Source organism: Telmatherina bonti (genome assembly GCF_933228915.1).
Source record: "Telmatherina bonti genome assembly, chromosome: 23".
In the NCBI taxonomy this organism is placed as follows: domain Eukaryota; kingdom Metazoa; phylum Chordata; class Actinopteri; order Atheriniformes; family Telmatherinidae; genus Telmatherina; species Telmatherina bonti.
The window spans coordinates 18,979,291-18,996,295 of record NC_136632.1 but is presented as its reverse complement, the minus strand read 5'-3'; the positions used below and the strand labels follow the sequence as shown (position 1 = coordinate 18,996,295).

General features: G+C 36.5%; 1 protein-coding gene across 1 annotated transcript; it reads left to right on the top strand.

Annotated features, from left to right (window-relative positions):
* Positions 1 to 2,497: 2,497 nt before the first annotated feature.
* On the top strand, positions 2,498 to 6,941 carry LOC306773685 (angiopoietin-related protein 5-like). Its single transcript, XM_079263570.1, has 7 exons — positions 2,498 to 2,563; positions 2,668 to 2,686; positions 2,777 to 2,874; positions 5,332 to 5,449; positions 5,645 to 5,830; positions 6,152 to 6,241; positions 6,845 to 6,941. Exons 1-7 carry the CDS (start codon positions 2,501 to 2,503, stop codon positions 6,856 to 6,858), a joined length of 588 nt encoding a protein of 195 aa, XP_079119696.1. The 5' UTR covers positions 2,498 to 2,500; the 3' UTR covers positions 6,859 to 6,941.
* Positions 6,942 to 17,005: the final 10,064 nt, after the last annotated feature.

Sequence of the window (17,005 nt, the reverse complement as noted above, 5' to 3'; positions counted from 1 at the left end):
CACTTATTAAGAGTCAATGCTTAAGTTGATATTGATAAAAGGGTTGTGGACTGCAAATTATTCAACGTCTTCCAAAATGTTGAAAATTTGGGTTTTGTGTAAAAAATATTTACTTTGTTTTTAATTTTTTAGTTACATTAATAAATTAATGTAAAGAAACAATCTTAACATTTTTGCATCAACACCATGATAATTCATCAGACTTGGTACGACCGGTTCAGTTGGGGGTGTGCATCATTCTTCCAGCCCCAGTTTGCTTTCATACTGCATAAACTAAAACTAACCAGACCTTTTAAATAATCTTTTTCCTTCCTCACCTCAGGTGGTGCTGCATAATGTATTACTGAAGCAGAATACGTGACAGGCAACAAGGAAGAAAACTTCTGTTTCCACCACTTTTAGAAAAAGTGGAGCTTTATCAAGTCCTTGAGGTCATGATTGATCATTTTCTATCAGAAATTTTACCTTCCAACTTGAAGCAATTTTACCCAACCAGAACCGCCTACTGTCCCACATAAGCTTATGTTTTGGTTGCTTCCTGTATTTGTTTAACTTAAAGGTGACTAAAACCTACATAAACTTTGGCTATATTCATGTATAAGCTCACATTAGGAACAGAAGCTACTTATACACAAATAATATAAATTACACCTTACAGTAATGAACCTAAAATGGCCATTATTGTTCCAGCTGAAAAGACACATGGTGGACATTTTGCATGTCATGCATAAGAATGAGGTCAACTTGGGTCAAATTCCTGTGATACTCGATGTTGGGCCGGTTCCTTTATATATATATATATATATATATATATATATATATATATATATATATATATATATATATATATATATATATATATATATATATATATATATATATATATATATATGTATGTGTGTGTGTGTGTTTGTGTGTGTGTGTGTGTGTATTCGGACCACAGTGTTGGTGTGAACATGGCCTTTAAAATGCACTGCTTAACTTTCTGAACAGAAAACGTCTGGACTCCATTGATGGCACAGTGTCATGTATCATATGTGTTTCTGGAACCGTTGCTGTCCAGCAGCATGAGGCTGAAAAACTTTGCAACTTTTTTCTCTCAGGATGCTGCATGACATTGCAACCAAGTTGTGCTTTATGCACCTTGTCACATGCCAGCAAGTGGATATGAACATCCTGGCCATTTTAAACATGCACCTTGGCTGATTTAGCAAAATGAAACACAAAAAGGCTTTTTCTGAGAAAGACGGGTAAAGAAAGAAAGAAAGAAAGAAAGAAAGAGGACAGAACAAGATGTAAGACAACAGTCAAGATAAGACTTTTCCTGACTGAAGGCAGCTTACAGTGCAGGTCAATTGCAAGATGGATGGTAAATTAGCTGTCAGTACGGGGTCACATCACATAAAATTTTTAAAAGTAAGTCTTTAAAGCCCCAGTAAAGAGTTTGGCTTTGTTGCGTGTTGTTATCATACTCTTTGTCAGCTCTGACAATTATGGGATGAAACACCACTGTCATTAAATTAGACTCCAGCTGATGAATGAACAGACGCATGAATTTGTTACCATGGCGAAGAAACCAGCAAAAACAAAGAGCAAAAACCAAAATTGAGTAGCGATGTGGAATGATCATGCTACTGAGCCTGACATTAACAAGACTGCTTATTTTGTGATTAGTACCAGAACACACCAGAAACAGAATAAAAAAAAGTTTGGGCTTTTTGGGTTTCAGTACTGTTTGCTTTTTCTTATTTTCCTTTTTTTTTTTTTTTTTTTAATTAACCATTCCAATTAGAAAAATAATAAGCCAAAAAGGGGAAACAAGTTGTTACTTTGTTGGTTTGCTGATATCTGTCTCCCAGACATGAGTAACTGTTGGCTTCAACAGTGTTGTTGCTTCACAGTGAACTCTGTCAGGGTTTAAACACTGCATGGCTTTCTTGTTTGGGTTAACCTTGGAATGTTGTTTACTCAGAGAGGTGTCTCTGTCATATATGCAATATCCGAGAAATGTGCAAGTGGTTGCCTGTGGGAAGGAATATTAACACATCACAGATGTGAAATTTGGGTTTCAAACCTCAAAAAAAGACATGTTTATGTGGAATAGTAAAAGTCATTGTGGAAGTCTTAATCTGTTGTAAAGACTTTTTCTGACTAAGAAGTATGACCTAACAGGAAATGACGGCATTCATCTGAAGCAGAAAAGAGGTGTGTGCTTAGGTTAGTGTTTAAAAGGTGTTGCTTTGGTTGTGGAGTTTGAGCTGGGATTCAGGGTTCGTCCAACACGCAGGTACGTGTTTGGAGAAAACAACTATCTTTTAGTGGCTGTATTTTTACCCTTTACGCTTGTGGAACTTGAAAACGTCTAAATTGTCATTTAATTAAGTCCTTGTAGGATCTATGGCTCAGGCTAAATTGTTTGCTAAATAATCTCTAAAGTTTGTCATTGCATTTTTCTCTTTAAAAACATTTAACAAAAGATTACATCTTAATTCAGGTCAATATGAATCTGTTTGGCTGTTGTGGGCTGATATTGGCATTTCTCTTGAGCTTCTCAGAAGCAAAGGTAAATTGATTTTTTAAAATCATACAGAAAAGTCCATGTCTGCTATTTTATACTTCATTTGCATTGAGTCTAACGTCAGAATTTTTTTTTGTTGGACTCCTTAGAGAGCAGTCTCTCTTCAAGGTAAGAAGCATCCTATTATTGTTTATATATGAAAAGTTTAAGGAAAATATATTTGATACTGACCTTCATCCTTGTCTCCTGACATGTCAGTGTCAGGAACAGACTGTACACAGATCAAGATTCACTCACCACAAGCATCCAGTGGGGTTTATGTGATCCAGCCTGCTGGATTGAACACCCGCTTCAAGGTAAAGTGCTTCGAGAGACATAATTTTATGTACACAAGTTGGTGTGCGATCACATTTATGCACATGTTTTATGTTGTGTACATGTCTGATTTGTGAGTTTCTGATCTGAGGATTTGATGGTGAAAATATTTATTTTTTTTGTCTTTTCAGTATCTTTTTATTATAAAGCACGTTGTGTTACCTTATTTTAAAAGTGGCATTCAAACAAAAACAACAAAAAAAGTTAAAAAAAAAAAAAAAGTTTTATGAACTCACATGAATTTCTTTTTTTCCTGCCACAAAAATGAATTTCAAGTAAACTTTCTATGTTTTACAAGTAAACCATTCTTAATTTTCCAAAGTTTGTTGGCCTGTATGTTGTTTTTATTAAGTTATTTTCTATTCTATTCTATTCTATTCTATTCTGTTTGGCTTTGAATGTTAAGAGCAAACAAAAAAGAGCTGTAATTATCCTCTGTTAATAGGTGCGATTCTGGTTAGACAGGAAACTTTAATCCGACTGTGTGTCCAAAGAAAATAGTCTTACAAGAGAAAAGGCAGCTAAAAGTTTGGTATAGAGTGAGAAAACGTACTATTAATAGAAAACTAAAATATGTTTTGGAGACATTCACATCACTGTTCACCTATTCAAATTAGCACAAACCCCTTTTCCAAAAAAAACCCAACAATTTGTTTGGGGGCTGCACAGTGGAATAGTGGTTAGCACTGTGGCCTCACAGCAAGAAGGTCGATGGTTTGATCCTTGACTGGGACAAGGTTTGAGCAGTGGTCTTTCTGTGTGGAGTTTGCATGTTCTCCCCGTGTATGCGTGGGTTCTCTCCGGGTACTCCGGCTTCCTCCCACCATCTAAAGACCCTGCCTTTCATCCAAAGACTGCTGGGATAGGCTCCAGCTTCCCTGCGACCCTTTGTTGCATTAAGCGGTTAGGATAATGAATGAATAATCTGTTTGACTGCAAGAAAACCTTAAACTTTATTGGTGTCAATTTGCTGGAAATTTTATTTTACCAAACACAATTACAGAAGAGAATCACTTTCATTGTCTTCACTGACTTTCTTCATTGTGTTTACAAAATTTAAATAGTTCAATACTGCAGCACATTTGAAAAAAAAAAAAAAGACATAGGAAAGGAAAATCTTTAAAAAAAGAAAAAAAGGCTTTTACAATATAAAAGAATCACCATTGTGGGAGATTCTACACCCAGCAGATTGGTTAGTGACCGGTGATGGTGCCAGGATTAGCTGTAAAAGAAGTATCTACTAGATCCATCAGTCTTTCCATGTGAGTGTTAGTTGTGACTCCCCACTTGTCTTCATCTACATTAGAGAACTGATAATCAGTTCAATATATATATATATATATATATATATATATATATATATATATATATATATATATATATATATATATATATATATGTATACATATATATATATATATATACATATATATATATATGTATATATATATATACATATATATATATATATATATATATATATATATATATATATATACACACAGATAGATAGATAGATAGATATATCTATATCTATCTATCTATCTATCTATATATAGATATATCTATATCTACCTATCTGTATATATATAGATATATATATATATCTATATATATATATATAGATATATATATAGATATATATATATAAATATATATCTTAAAAAGCACAATTGATGAGAACTGTTGCTGTTACTGTGTTACTGTTATTTTAGAGCACTGCAGCAAGACTGCACAAAAAGCACATTAAATTCACAGTTAGTCGCTGTTTCTAGAACTGTAATCTGAAACAGCTGTGAAAAAAGGAGGAAACCATGAGCAGCTCTGTACAAAATGGTGCCAGATTCTCTGGACACTAATTTCTAAAACAGGAGAAATGGACTTTGGGTTCTACACACTAAATATAATGAAGACTATAAAAGCTCTTATATGCAAATGATTAAAAAAACACATTGTTGTTCTGTGTAATCGCAGAAAGATAAGAGAGTGGAAATGTGTCAGCTGAAACAAGTCTAAGTTTCAGCAAACTGGCTTTTGGTCCTACATGTTAATAATGACCAAGACAATCCAGGCTCGTATCGGCAAACATTTTTAAAAAATATTCTCTGATGGCATGAAGGTGCTTGGGCCATTGCATATGTATTAAGACACTAGTGGTGCAGAATATACTGAAATTTTGAAGTGACACACATTATTGTCAAAACAGAATATTTTCTTAGGAGAAAAAAACTGATATTTCAGCAGGAATTGGCACAGATTTATTATGATTATCTACACAAATTAAAAGATATCTAAAGATACAATAAATTTGTTTACATTTTTATTTATGGTAAAGTTGGTAACTGTAGATGCTTAAAATACTTTCTTTGCATTTCCTTTTACCTTTAAAGAAAATTGTAATATTAGACAAATGCTGTCTGTCTGGATTTCCTGCTCAGGTGTACTGTGAGATGCGTCCAGATGGAGGCTGGACAGTGTTTCAGAGACGCACTGGAGGAGCGGTGTCCTTCAGAAGAAAATGGGCAGCATATAAAAATGGTTTTGGAAACCTGACACGTACGTAAAATTGTTAAGTATAAGAGTACAATCCCGAACCTGTTGAATATGAAGTAGGAAAACCCAATCTGCTTTTACTGCACAGAGCGGTTAATTATTTAATCAAGAGTTGCAAATCCTGTTACTTAATGCAAATGGTAATTAAAGATAACACTGCTGCAGCTTATTTAGTCTATTCTTTACTTATTTCTTCAGAGGACCACTGGCTTGGTCTGAAGAAGGTGTTTGGCATAACCAAAAATAAATCCAAGAAGTGGACCTTAAGGGTGGACCTGTGGGACCATGAAAATGGCTCTGCTTTTGCTGAATACAGGAACTTCAGACTGGGAAATGAGAAAAGTGCTTTCAAACTGCATGTTGGGAAATACAGTGGGGACACAGGTAAACAGTATACTGACATTGTATTTTAACATTCTCTTTACTTTGCATCAAATGAAGTTTGAAAGGTTGACATGATTATTATAAAGATGGAAGAAGGTGAAAGGTTTTTATTTTTCCATAATATATCAGACAGGCAGGGGTGCATATAAGATTTTTTTTTTTTTTTCAAATAACATTTCCTTATGTCATTTACTGTCAGCTGAAAAGTGAAATTAACTTTGTGTGCCGTGGAACAACAATAATTTCAGCCTGTGGTGTGTTTTATAAGAAACCCTCTGAAATCCTCTGCTTTCCTATAAATGCAATCAATTTCTTCTAAAGGTGATGCCATCCGTGGTGCCTATCCAGGAATTGACCAAAACGGCTTTGGCTTCAGCACCATCGACCGTGACAATGACGGCTGCTCTCCATGTATCTTTGGTGACATTGCTGAATCACAGTGTACCTTCTCAGACGGTGGCGGCTGGTGGTACAGCCGGTGTGGCTCTGCTAGTCTAAATGGCGACTGGCATCCTTATGGCAACCACATCGGTTGGGCTTCAGGCCTTCACTGGCGTACCTGGAAACCTCCTGCACCATACTCAGCCAAGGCCTCCAGAATGATGATCAAGTCTGAGTGAGAGGAGCTCTGGCTGTTTCTGCTTTCAGAGTATTTCTATATGTTGTCATTACTTATTTCCAAGCATTATTGCACATGTAAAAAAAAAAAAAGGTATCTAGAGTGATATGTGGCAATAAAATCACTCCCTCACAGGTGTGTCTGCATGCCAATGTCTGTTTCAATCATAAACAAAACAACTTTTACTTGTCTTTGAGTTTTCTGTATGTTTGCAACATGTTAGAGTTGTTGTCTTCTGATGTTGAGTAATGACCAAAATGTCAGTTCCTTTCATGATGAAAAGGTGTTTCTGAGATAGCCGTGAGAATAAAAAGCTTGATCCTTAAAAGTTAGAGATGTTTCTCCATGAAAATCGGCTAGTTTTCCTGTAAATATTTCTTAATTGAATATAATAGACAGAGGTGTGTGATCCAGGCGCCATAAAGAAGAATTCCTGTCTGGCAGCTGTTCAATCAGTCGCTAAACCAGCTAATTTTAATCAGCTCAGCTCCACAGCAAGGAGGATGACCCTGTTGAAGAAAACTCCTGTTCTAAATGCACAGGTATATCCAAAAACATGGCAGGACTTTTACTTTTTAAGGTAGAAATAAACACTTGTGCATACTCATCTAAAAATGTGAGTAAATAAAAGTAAACTGTTGTCTGCGTAGAATCGTACATACAATATTCCTGAATATTTTTCTGTGTGAAAATGATTTAAATGTAACAACTTTAAAACGATAAATTTATGATTATGCTTTCTTCATTATGAATTTAAGAACCAACTTTTGTGAAGTGCCAGAATAAGTTAGGTCTGGAGTGTGTCAGCTTAGTGTCTCTAAAACAGATGTCGCAGAACAAAGATGATGCTGAAATACATAACATGTTGCAGATCACTTGTGTAACTTGGTGAAGTCAATACTTTTTGACAATTAAAGTTTTGAGAGGCTCTGAATATCTAAAATGTCTGCCATCACGTTTATTTCGCTGCTTTGAACCACTTAAGGTTGTCAAAGAGCGCCATCTGCTGGCTGGGTTAGACTAAACGCAATGGGATTTACGGCTCTTAAGAGAATAGGCTCAAGTTACTCATTTTTTATCAAGTGAACAATCCCTGGTGATAGAAGGTGATATTTGATCAGAATAATTTAAATTTACTGCATCCCATCAATATAAACTCTGTTGGTAGGAATTATTCTGAAATATTGGCCATAATATCACTGTAACCATGAGGTGGCTCCATAGCCCCATGCTTTGAGAGAGAGAGAGAGCTCCCCATTTTAGATTCGACCTTACCAAAATATACTGTGGCACAACCAAAACGAAGCTACTCTTAACATCCTGCAAAACAATTTCACTCCAGAGTTTGTTTTTTTTTACACAAGAACCATTTAAAAATGCAAAAAGACCAAAGTAAAAGAACAATAAGTATTTTTTTTAAGTACCAGTATATAATCGAATGATACTTTTGAAATACTGGAAAAATACAGATTAAATGAAATTAAATTAAATGAAATTTATTTATTCATTCATTCATTCATTATTTCAACTGCTCAGTCCAAGGAAGGGTCGCAGGGAAGCTGGAGCCTATCCCAGCAGTTTAATTTAATTTAATTTATTCATTCATTCATTCATTCATTTTCCGAACCGCTTATTCCAATTCAGGGTCACGGGGAAGCTGGAGCCTATCCCAGCAGTTTAATTTAATTTAATTTAATTTAATTTAATTTAATTTAATTTAATTTAATTTAATTTAATTTAATTTAATTTAATTTAATTTAAAGTCAGACCAGCTTGCAATTGCAACTCAGTCCTCATGACTCATTAAAATCTCTAGGCTCTTTGAAAGATACAATCCAGTTCAATTCATTGCAAAGCAAGGAAAGACAGTTTTGTACAAGATCATTCAAAGAGAGATACGTAAAATATTAAAGCATTATATGCAGATTGCAAAGCAGAGACAATCTATTTTAGTTAACATTAAGTCTTGGTCTACTCTCTCTCACATGAACATTTTTTAATTGTCGTATGGTTCTGTCCATTCCTCTGTTGCTGCTGCAGTATACACAGCTTAAATAAAAACCATTTACTTCTCACATTAAACTAAAAGTCTGAGGAGACCTTTAATAAATAGTTTAATCCATATTCAAATTTAAAAGTTGGGTGTGTGGAAGTAATGACATCTAGCAGGACAAATTGCAAATATCAAAATGAAAAGTCTGTTCCAAGGGAATAAAAACTCATTTTCATCCAAAACTAAAGAAAATATCAATGAAAATACCAGAACTTAAACACATGAACCATTAAGAATGCCAATACTTTCTCTTACCTGACAGCATTTGAAGAAACCAGTTTAACTGGCTAGTCTAAATGTGTCTAAGTCTGCTGGTCAGTCTAACATATGTGTGAATTTGTTTTAAAGTTTATAAATTCAGCAAAGCTGACGTGGTCCTGCTGGCTTCATCTGGCCCTAATCTCCAGCTCTCACTTGAGCAATTCGCAGTTCAGTGTGAAGCAGCTCAGATGAGAATCAGCGCCTCCAAATCTGACACAATGGTCCACTGCCAGAGTAGGGTGGATTGTCCTCTCTGGGTCGGGAGTGAGGTCCTGCCCTAAGTGGAGGAATTTAAATATATCAGGGTCTTTTTCATGACTGAGGGAAAGAGCGTGAAATCGACAGACGGATCGGTGTGGTGTCTGCAGTAATACGGACTCTGAGATGGTCTGTCATGGTGAAAAAGGAGCTGAGCGAGAAGGCAAAGTTCTCAATTTACCAGTTGATCTATGTTCCTACCCTTACTTGAGGTCATGAGTTGTGGGTAGTGACCAAAAGAAGGAGATCATGTATACAGGTGACTGAATTGATTTTCCACCCTATCTCTCCCTAAGAGATAGGGTAAGAAGCTCAGTCATCTGGGAGGGGCTCAGAGTAGAGCTGCTGCTCCTCCGCATCAAGAGCAGCCAGTTGTGGTGGCTCGGGCATCTGGTCAGGATGCCTCCTGGACGTTTCCCTGGTCAAGTTTTCCGGACACAGAAACCCCAAAGAAGACCCAGGACATGCTGGAGGGATTATATTTCTTGGCTGGTCTAGGAACGCCTTGGGATCTCCCTTGCAGAGCTGGCAAATGTGGCTGCATGATATGACTACAAAATCAATCATCGTACTGCAGCCCAGGGAGTCCTGATGCCAGGTGTACATATGGACATTCTTATGTTCGAACATGGTGTTCATTTTGGACAATCCATGATGAGCACAGAAGTCCAATAACAAAACATTGTTTGCTTCCCAATCACTCCCTTCCAGGTCTCACTGTCATTGCCCACATGAGCATCAAAGTCCCCCAGCAGAACAATGGAGTCCCCAGAAGGAGCACCTTCCAACACTCCATCCAAGGACTCCAGAAAAGGGTGGGTACTCTAAACTGCTGTTCAGTGCATAAGCACAGACAACAGTCTGTGCTTATGCTGGGGACTGATGAGAATGCCCACACCTCCACGGTGTGAGCAACTCCAGAGTGGAAGAAGGTCCAGCCACTCTCGAGGGTACTGGTTCCAGAGCCCAAGCCATGTGTTGAGGTGAGTCCAACTACATCTAGCCAGAACTGCTCAGCCTCGCGCACGAGCTCAGGCTCCTTCCCCACCAGAGACGTGACATTCCAAGTTCCTAGAGCCATCTTCTGCAGCCGGGGATCGGACCGCCAGGGTCCTCACCTCTTGCTGCCACCCAGCTCACATTGCACCTGACCCCTACAGCTCTTCCCGCCGATGGTGAGCACACAGGAGGTGGGGCCCATGTAACCCTTTCGGGCTGAGCGGGCAACACGGGCGAAGGCCCGGCCACCAAACGCTCACTCTCGTGCCCCACCCCCAGGACTGGCTCCAGAGGGGGGCCCCGGTGACCCGCATCTGGGCAAGGGAACATTTATGCCCATGTTTGTAGTCATCATAGAGGTCTTTGAGGTACTTGGTCTGGTCCCTCCCCTAGGCACCTGTTTGCCATGGGTGACCCTACCTGGGACATAAAGTCTCCGACAACATAGCTGCTAGGATCTTCAGGACACACAAACCCCTCCACCATAAGGTGACGGCTCAGGGAGGTGCTGAGGACCGGAATTGGGAAACACTCAAGACATTTTGCTATGGTTTGGGTTTTTTTTTTTTTTTTTTTTCAAACAGAATAAAAGTTATTTCTGTCTCATTTCACCAGCTGGTCATAGAAGTGGTCATGTGTCTGGATGTTGTAGCACTTGTCTTTCTCGTTTGTGTCAGGAATTGGAGTGCTTTTCCAGTAAGAGGTGAAACCAGCTGACCAGGTTTGAAAAATAAGCCTAGAAGTGTATTTGAGCATTCTTTATGGGGGTTTTTTGTTTGGTTTTTTTGTTTATCTTGAACATTTGTCACATCTTGGAATGAGGTGCGGCAGTGTGGCCTGCCTTTAAAAGGTGCTGCTTCTGATGAGGAATTTCAGCTGGGAATTTCAGCTGCATCCAAGATGCAGGTACGTGTTTGGAGAGCAGCCGTGATTACCATTAAGGCAGCATTCTTAGCTGTGATTAATTTTATTTGTCAGTCTTTGAAAGGGCCAAACTGTGAGATAAATTCATATTTTGATGAATATTTATCAACTTCACTGGTTAGCATTTCCTTTATATCTATTGGTAAAACAAATGTGTCTTACAACCAGGTCAAAATGAAATATCTTCTTGGCAATTGTGGGCTGATGGTGGTTCTCCTGAGTTGTGCAGAAGCAATGGTAATTATAAGAAAGTTTATATTTCAGATAAAAACTACCTAAATCTGCTTTGTGCTGCATGCTGTTTGCTGTTTATAGTGCATTTAGACAAGATAAATGCTCATATTAAAACTTTTTGTTTGTATTCCCAGGGAAACATAGCACCTTATCATAAAGGTAGGAAGCATTCTGATAAATCTATTACAAAGTTAAAAGTCATTGTATAAAATATTTATGGATATGCTTTGTCTTGTCATGTAAATATGGTGAACAGATTGCACCCAGATTAAGAATGAATCACCACAAGCCCCCAGTGGGATATATCCAATCCAGCCTGATGGTGCTGATGCCCTCCTCATGGTATGAAACTTGAATGGTTAAAGCAGTTTCTAAATGATGTGTGTGCAGCTTGAAATGCAGACTTTGAGCTCAAAACCTGTGTTTTTCTCTTCACATCTGACATTTGTAATATAATCAAAGTTCTTCTTAAAAGTCAACAAAGTCTAACACATGTTGTGTGTTTGGACCTGTGCTCAGGTGTACTGCGAGATGCGTTCAGATGGAGGCTGGACTGTGTTTCAGAAACGCAACGGACCACAGCAATCCTTCAACAAAAACTGGAAGGAGTATAAAGATGGTTTTGGATCCATAACATGTACGTAAATAGTCCTGATTACAAACACTGCTGCAACTCCCCAGAAGTCATTTATAGAAAATTTTCAAGACAAACCTTTTTTTTCTTTTTTTTTTTTTTAGCAGCCTGGAAATGTATTTTAAAAGGAATCTTACTTGTTTCTGTTTTGGTCAAATGGTGGAAAGATGAATAAATCCTTTTCTCTCTGTACTCTGTTGTTTTTCTCAGGGGACCACTGGCTCGGTCTGAAGAATGTTTTTTATCTGACAAATGACAAATCCAAGAAGTGGACCTTGAGGGTAGAGCTGGAGGACAATGAAGGTGGAAAGGCTTTTGCTGAGTACAGCGACTTTCGTCTGGGAAATGAGAGGACAAATTACAGATTGCATGTTGGGTATTACTATGGAAATGCAGGTAATGAGATTTTGAAACACTTAGGAAACTTATTTATATGTTTATGATCAAGTCATGCTTGAAGCCCTGATATCTTTTATTTGTTTATGTCAGAATGACAAGTGGGAATGTAGCTTTTTTTTTTTTTTTTTTTTTATTCCATTTAAAATATCTCTTCACCATCTGCTGTCAGTACAGGAGTAAGATTTAACTGTGTGCTGAGGAACCACTTCCCTCTGTGTTGTGGTGTCTTTAATAAGAAACCCTCTGAAATCCTGAGGTTTCCTAAAAAATACTTCAATTTCTTTTATAGGTAACGCCATCCGTGGGGCCCATCCAGGAATCGACCAAAGCGGCTTTGGCTTTAGCACCTTCGACCGTGACAATGACGGCTGCTCTCCATGTATCTTTGATGGCACTGCTGAATGGCAGTGTGCCTTGTCAAAGGGAGGCGGCTGGTGGTACAGCCAGTGTGGCTCTGCTAGTCTAAATGGCGACTGGTATAATTCAGGCCTCCACTGGCTTACCTGGGAACATCGTGCACCTTACTCAATCAAAGCCACCAGAATGATGATCAAGTCTGTGTGAGAGGGGTTCTGCCTGTTGTACTTTTAGGGTATTTCTAAATGTTGGTATTACTTATATTCTTGCACATGTGAATGCAGGAGGTATTTAGAGGAATTTGTGACATTAAAACACTCCCTCACTGCTGTAGGTCTCTCCATGGCAGTTTCAGTTTCCAGCCATTTTTCTTTTTTAAACTGTTACAAGAGTACCTTGTCTCAGTTGTTGATTTTTAAGGTGAAGGGTCATGTTTGCTGTACTGATTCTTTAGCTCCCAGAATGGGTTTAAAAGCAACATAAATAAAACTAAATGTACTTGTCTGTGTGTTTCTGTATGTGTCTGTTTTATCAGTTTTTGAGATTTTGTTATAAGATGTTGAGTAATGACCGGTTCCTTTTAAGAGAAAGTGTTTCTGAGATATTTCAGAGAATAAAATACAAACCATGCTTAATCCAACTCTAAACTTTAGAGATTACACATTTTTACTTGCAAATCTCCTGTAGTTTTCCTGTAAATTGTACGCAATGCAACAGGTGGCTTATTACGCTTCAAAGTCTAAAATGTCATCTCACAGAATAAGCAAAAATGTTCTCATGGATTTAGGGATGTCCTCTCTAGTTCTCAAATACCTCCAAATGGGAGGTAAGAACCAGTAAAACAGATGTGTGCATTATCCTCACATTACTGAAATTTCTTTTATTTTCATTTAGTACTTTATATCACAACGCCTCTTAATAGTTCTTCACACAGTTATCTGAAATTAAATTGATCACTTCTTCACATTACAAACTCCCTGTAACACACAACTAAAAAACTTTATCTAATTTCTGCATTTTCCACAACAAACTCCGAATTGAGATATTTTTGTCATCACATTTTCTGTGCAGGCAAAACCCAAGAATTATCTGAGTCCAACTTTGGGGATTAACTAACCTAATGACTTCAAGTAAATGATTGAAACAAACATCTTCCACTCATACAGTATCATACAGAGTAATTATATTTTTGATAATGTCTTTGTATACTGTAACATTTAGAGTTATTTTTGGAGACTAAAGAAACAGCGCAACAGTGATATAAAGGGGAAAGCATCCAAGGAACAATTCTCCAACATTCTCCAACGTTTCTCCAAATTTTGTGGCTGATGATGAATACTTATTATGGAACGATGATATGAGATTGACGATGTAGAATTTGTGCTACACTTATTTCTGTTCTGTTCTGTGAAACAGTATTTAACGAGTTAGAAACTTAAATTGTTAAATTATGGTTGGAACTTTATGTTTGTCTAAATTAATGTTTGTTTTCTTTTTTGCTTCAATTCACACATCAATAAACAATGACACTATACTATTATCTTAGTTTTCAAGTGTGGAACGCTTGTCAAAAACTATTAATATAAAGTCATAATACATTTATAGGAATTACTGACATAAGCTGCAACAGAGAATGTGAAAAATTTGAACGTTATCTCTGTACCTTTATAAATACTACCTGTGACTATTATAGCCCTGAAAGTTTAACACAGTAAAGTAATGTTTTATTTCATCTAATGTATTTAAATATTGGAAGCCTTTTAAAAAATCCCAATTTTGTTACTTGCAAGTGCAGGCAGTGGTTTTGATTCTATTGCTTGTAATGAAACCTGGATAAATAATCAACACTCTGAATTAGATGGTAACTCATTATATTTAAAAAAAAAAATAGATTTGATAAAGCTGAAGGAGGGATTTGCCTGGATGCAAGATCAAATTATCTGGTAAAGTAGCTATATGAGATGTCTATAGATGATGATTACTCCAATTCATTCTTCCTTTGAATAATAACAAATTTAAAAAAAAGTCCCATTATTGGAGGAATATACCGACCACCCTACTTTGATGATGAAACATTTAGAGATCATTTTTAAATGTTCTGTGTTCTGTGTGTACCCTTCCCTCCCCGCAATAGTCCCTTTGTTAAAATACGAGAAACAATAGATCCCACAGTATCGTGGTCACAGCTTATTCAGTGCTGGTTTGTTGCTAAGCGCTGGACCCTGTTCTCCAACTCCTCTGATGAGTAGAAGAGTTGAAGTAAGAGCAGAAATGGTCCTTGAAGAGCTGAGTCCAACAACTGATAAGTTCACTGGTTACTGAGAAAAGTAAGTCAATTATTGACAATATAATAACTAATGTACAAAATACTTCCTGTAGAACAGGTGTAATATACTCAGATATCTCAGATCATGAACCGATAATAGTTTTTACAAACTGGATAAAAAGACATTCAGAACAATGTAAAAGTTCTTCATATCTTTGCAAATCTAATTCAACACCTTAAAAATAACAACTGGGATACTATAAATGGCACTGCTGATCCAAATAAAGAATATAATTATTTAATTCTTTAATTCATCAAATAGCAGAGTTTGTAAATAGAACAATCCCAGAAAGGATAATAACACAAAATGAAATAAATAATCCATGGATTACAAAAGGAATTCTAAATTTTATTCATCTAATAGAAGCTTAAACTATACAAAGAGTAAAAAAAAACAAAAAACATCCTAGTATAAATAAAACCACATATGTAAAACAAATTAACTTTAATAATACAAGCTAATAAATAAATCAATTTTACCAGCCAATTTAGATAAAAGCCTCTGGGGATAAAAAATTTTCGTCATGTGCTGAATGAGCTACTTGGTCAAAACAAAAGTTTATTGGTCAAACCTGACACAAAAATACAAAGATGATGCTAAAATACATGACATATTGTAGATCACTCGGTTTACTTGTTGGAGTCATGACTTCATGACAAATAACGTTTTGAGAGGCTCTGGATATCTAAAATTTCTGCCATCATGTTTATTTACTGCTTCAAAGCATTTAAGATGTCGGAGAGCGCCATCTGATGGCTGGGTTTGTCTAATAAAAAAGGAATTTCTGGCTCTTTGAAGGGAATAGGCTCGAGTTACTATTTTTTTTTTTTTTTTACCAAGTGAACAATCCCTGGTAATAAAATGTGATATTTGATCAGAGTAATTCAAATTAACTGCATCCCACCAATATAAACTCTGTTGGTAGAAACAAAGTACCAGCATAACATCAACAAAAGAAGACATTTTTACAATACTGGAAAAATAGAATAAATCTAAGCACCAGTGTAAATTTAAGTGAATGTTTTTTTGGCAAAATTCACAGTATTTGTTTTAGAACAATATTTTCTGCCCGTAGCTGTATTAACATAACAATTTTTGAACTTCAGTTGAAACTCCAATGATGGCAGACATGTGTCCTATGAAGACAATGTGGGTAATCTGTCGAAAAAAAGAACAGCTCACAACCGCAACTCAGTTCTCATGGTTCATTAAAAGAGCCGTTTCCTTCTGTTGTTGATTTAACTTTTCCTTTCTGTCCGGCAGCTGCGACCATCAGGCGAGCTAATGAATTAACACAAACATGAGGATGATCCTGATTCATGTAGCTATCTCTGTCACTTGCACATCTACAACACCATCAAATCTTCATTTAAATGAACTTTTTGGTGTAAACTGAGCAACACTTGGTTATATTTGTTTTTCAGATTTACCAGAAACTTCATATTGTATTGCACCAATTCACAACAAAGTAATCTCAAAGCTCTTTGAAAGATACAATCTAGTTCAATTCATTGTAAAGCAAGAAAAGACAATTTTATACAAGATTATTCAAAGAGTTACATAAAATATTAAAGTATTATATGCAGATTGGTGAAGCAGAGACAATCTACTTTATATTTTAGTCAACATTCAGTCTCAGTCTACTCTCTGTCAATTGAATATTGTTCAATTGTTGTATGGTTCTGTCCATTCCTCTGTTGCTGCTGCAGTATACACAGCTTAAATAAAAACCATTTACTTCTTACATTAAACTAAAAGTCTGAGGAGAACTTTAATAAACAATTTGATCCATATTCACATGTAAAAGTTGGGTGTGTGGGATGTAATGACATCTAGCAGAACAAATTGCAAATATCAAAATGAAAAGTCTGTTCCAAAGGAATAAAAACTCATTTTCATCCAAAACTAAAGAAAATATCAATGAAAATACCAGAACTTAAACACATGAACCATTAAGAATGCCAATACTTTCTCTTACCTGACAGCATTTGAAGAAACCAGTTTAACTGGCTAGTCTAAATGTGTCTAAGTCTGCTGGTCAGTCTAACATATGTGTGAATTTGTTTTAAAGTTTATAAATTCAGCAAAGCTGACGTGGTCCTGCTGGCTT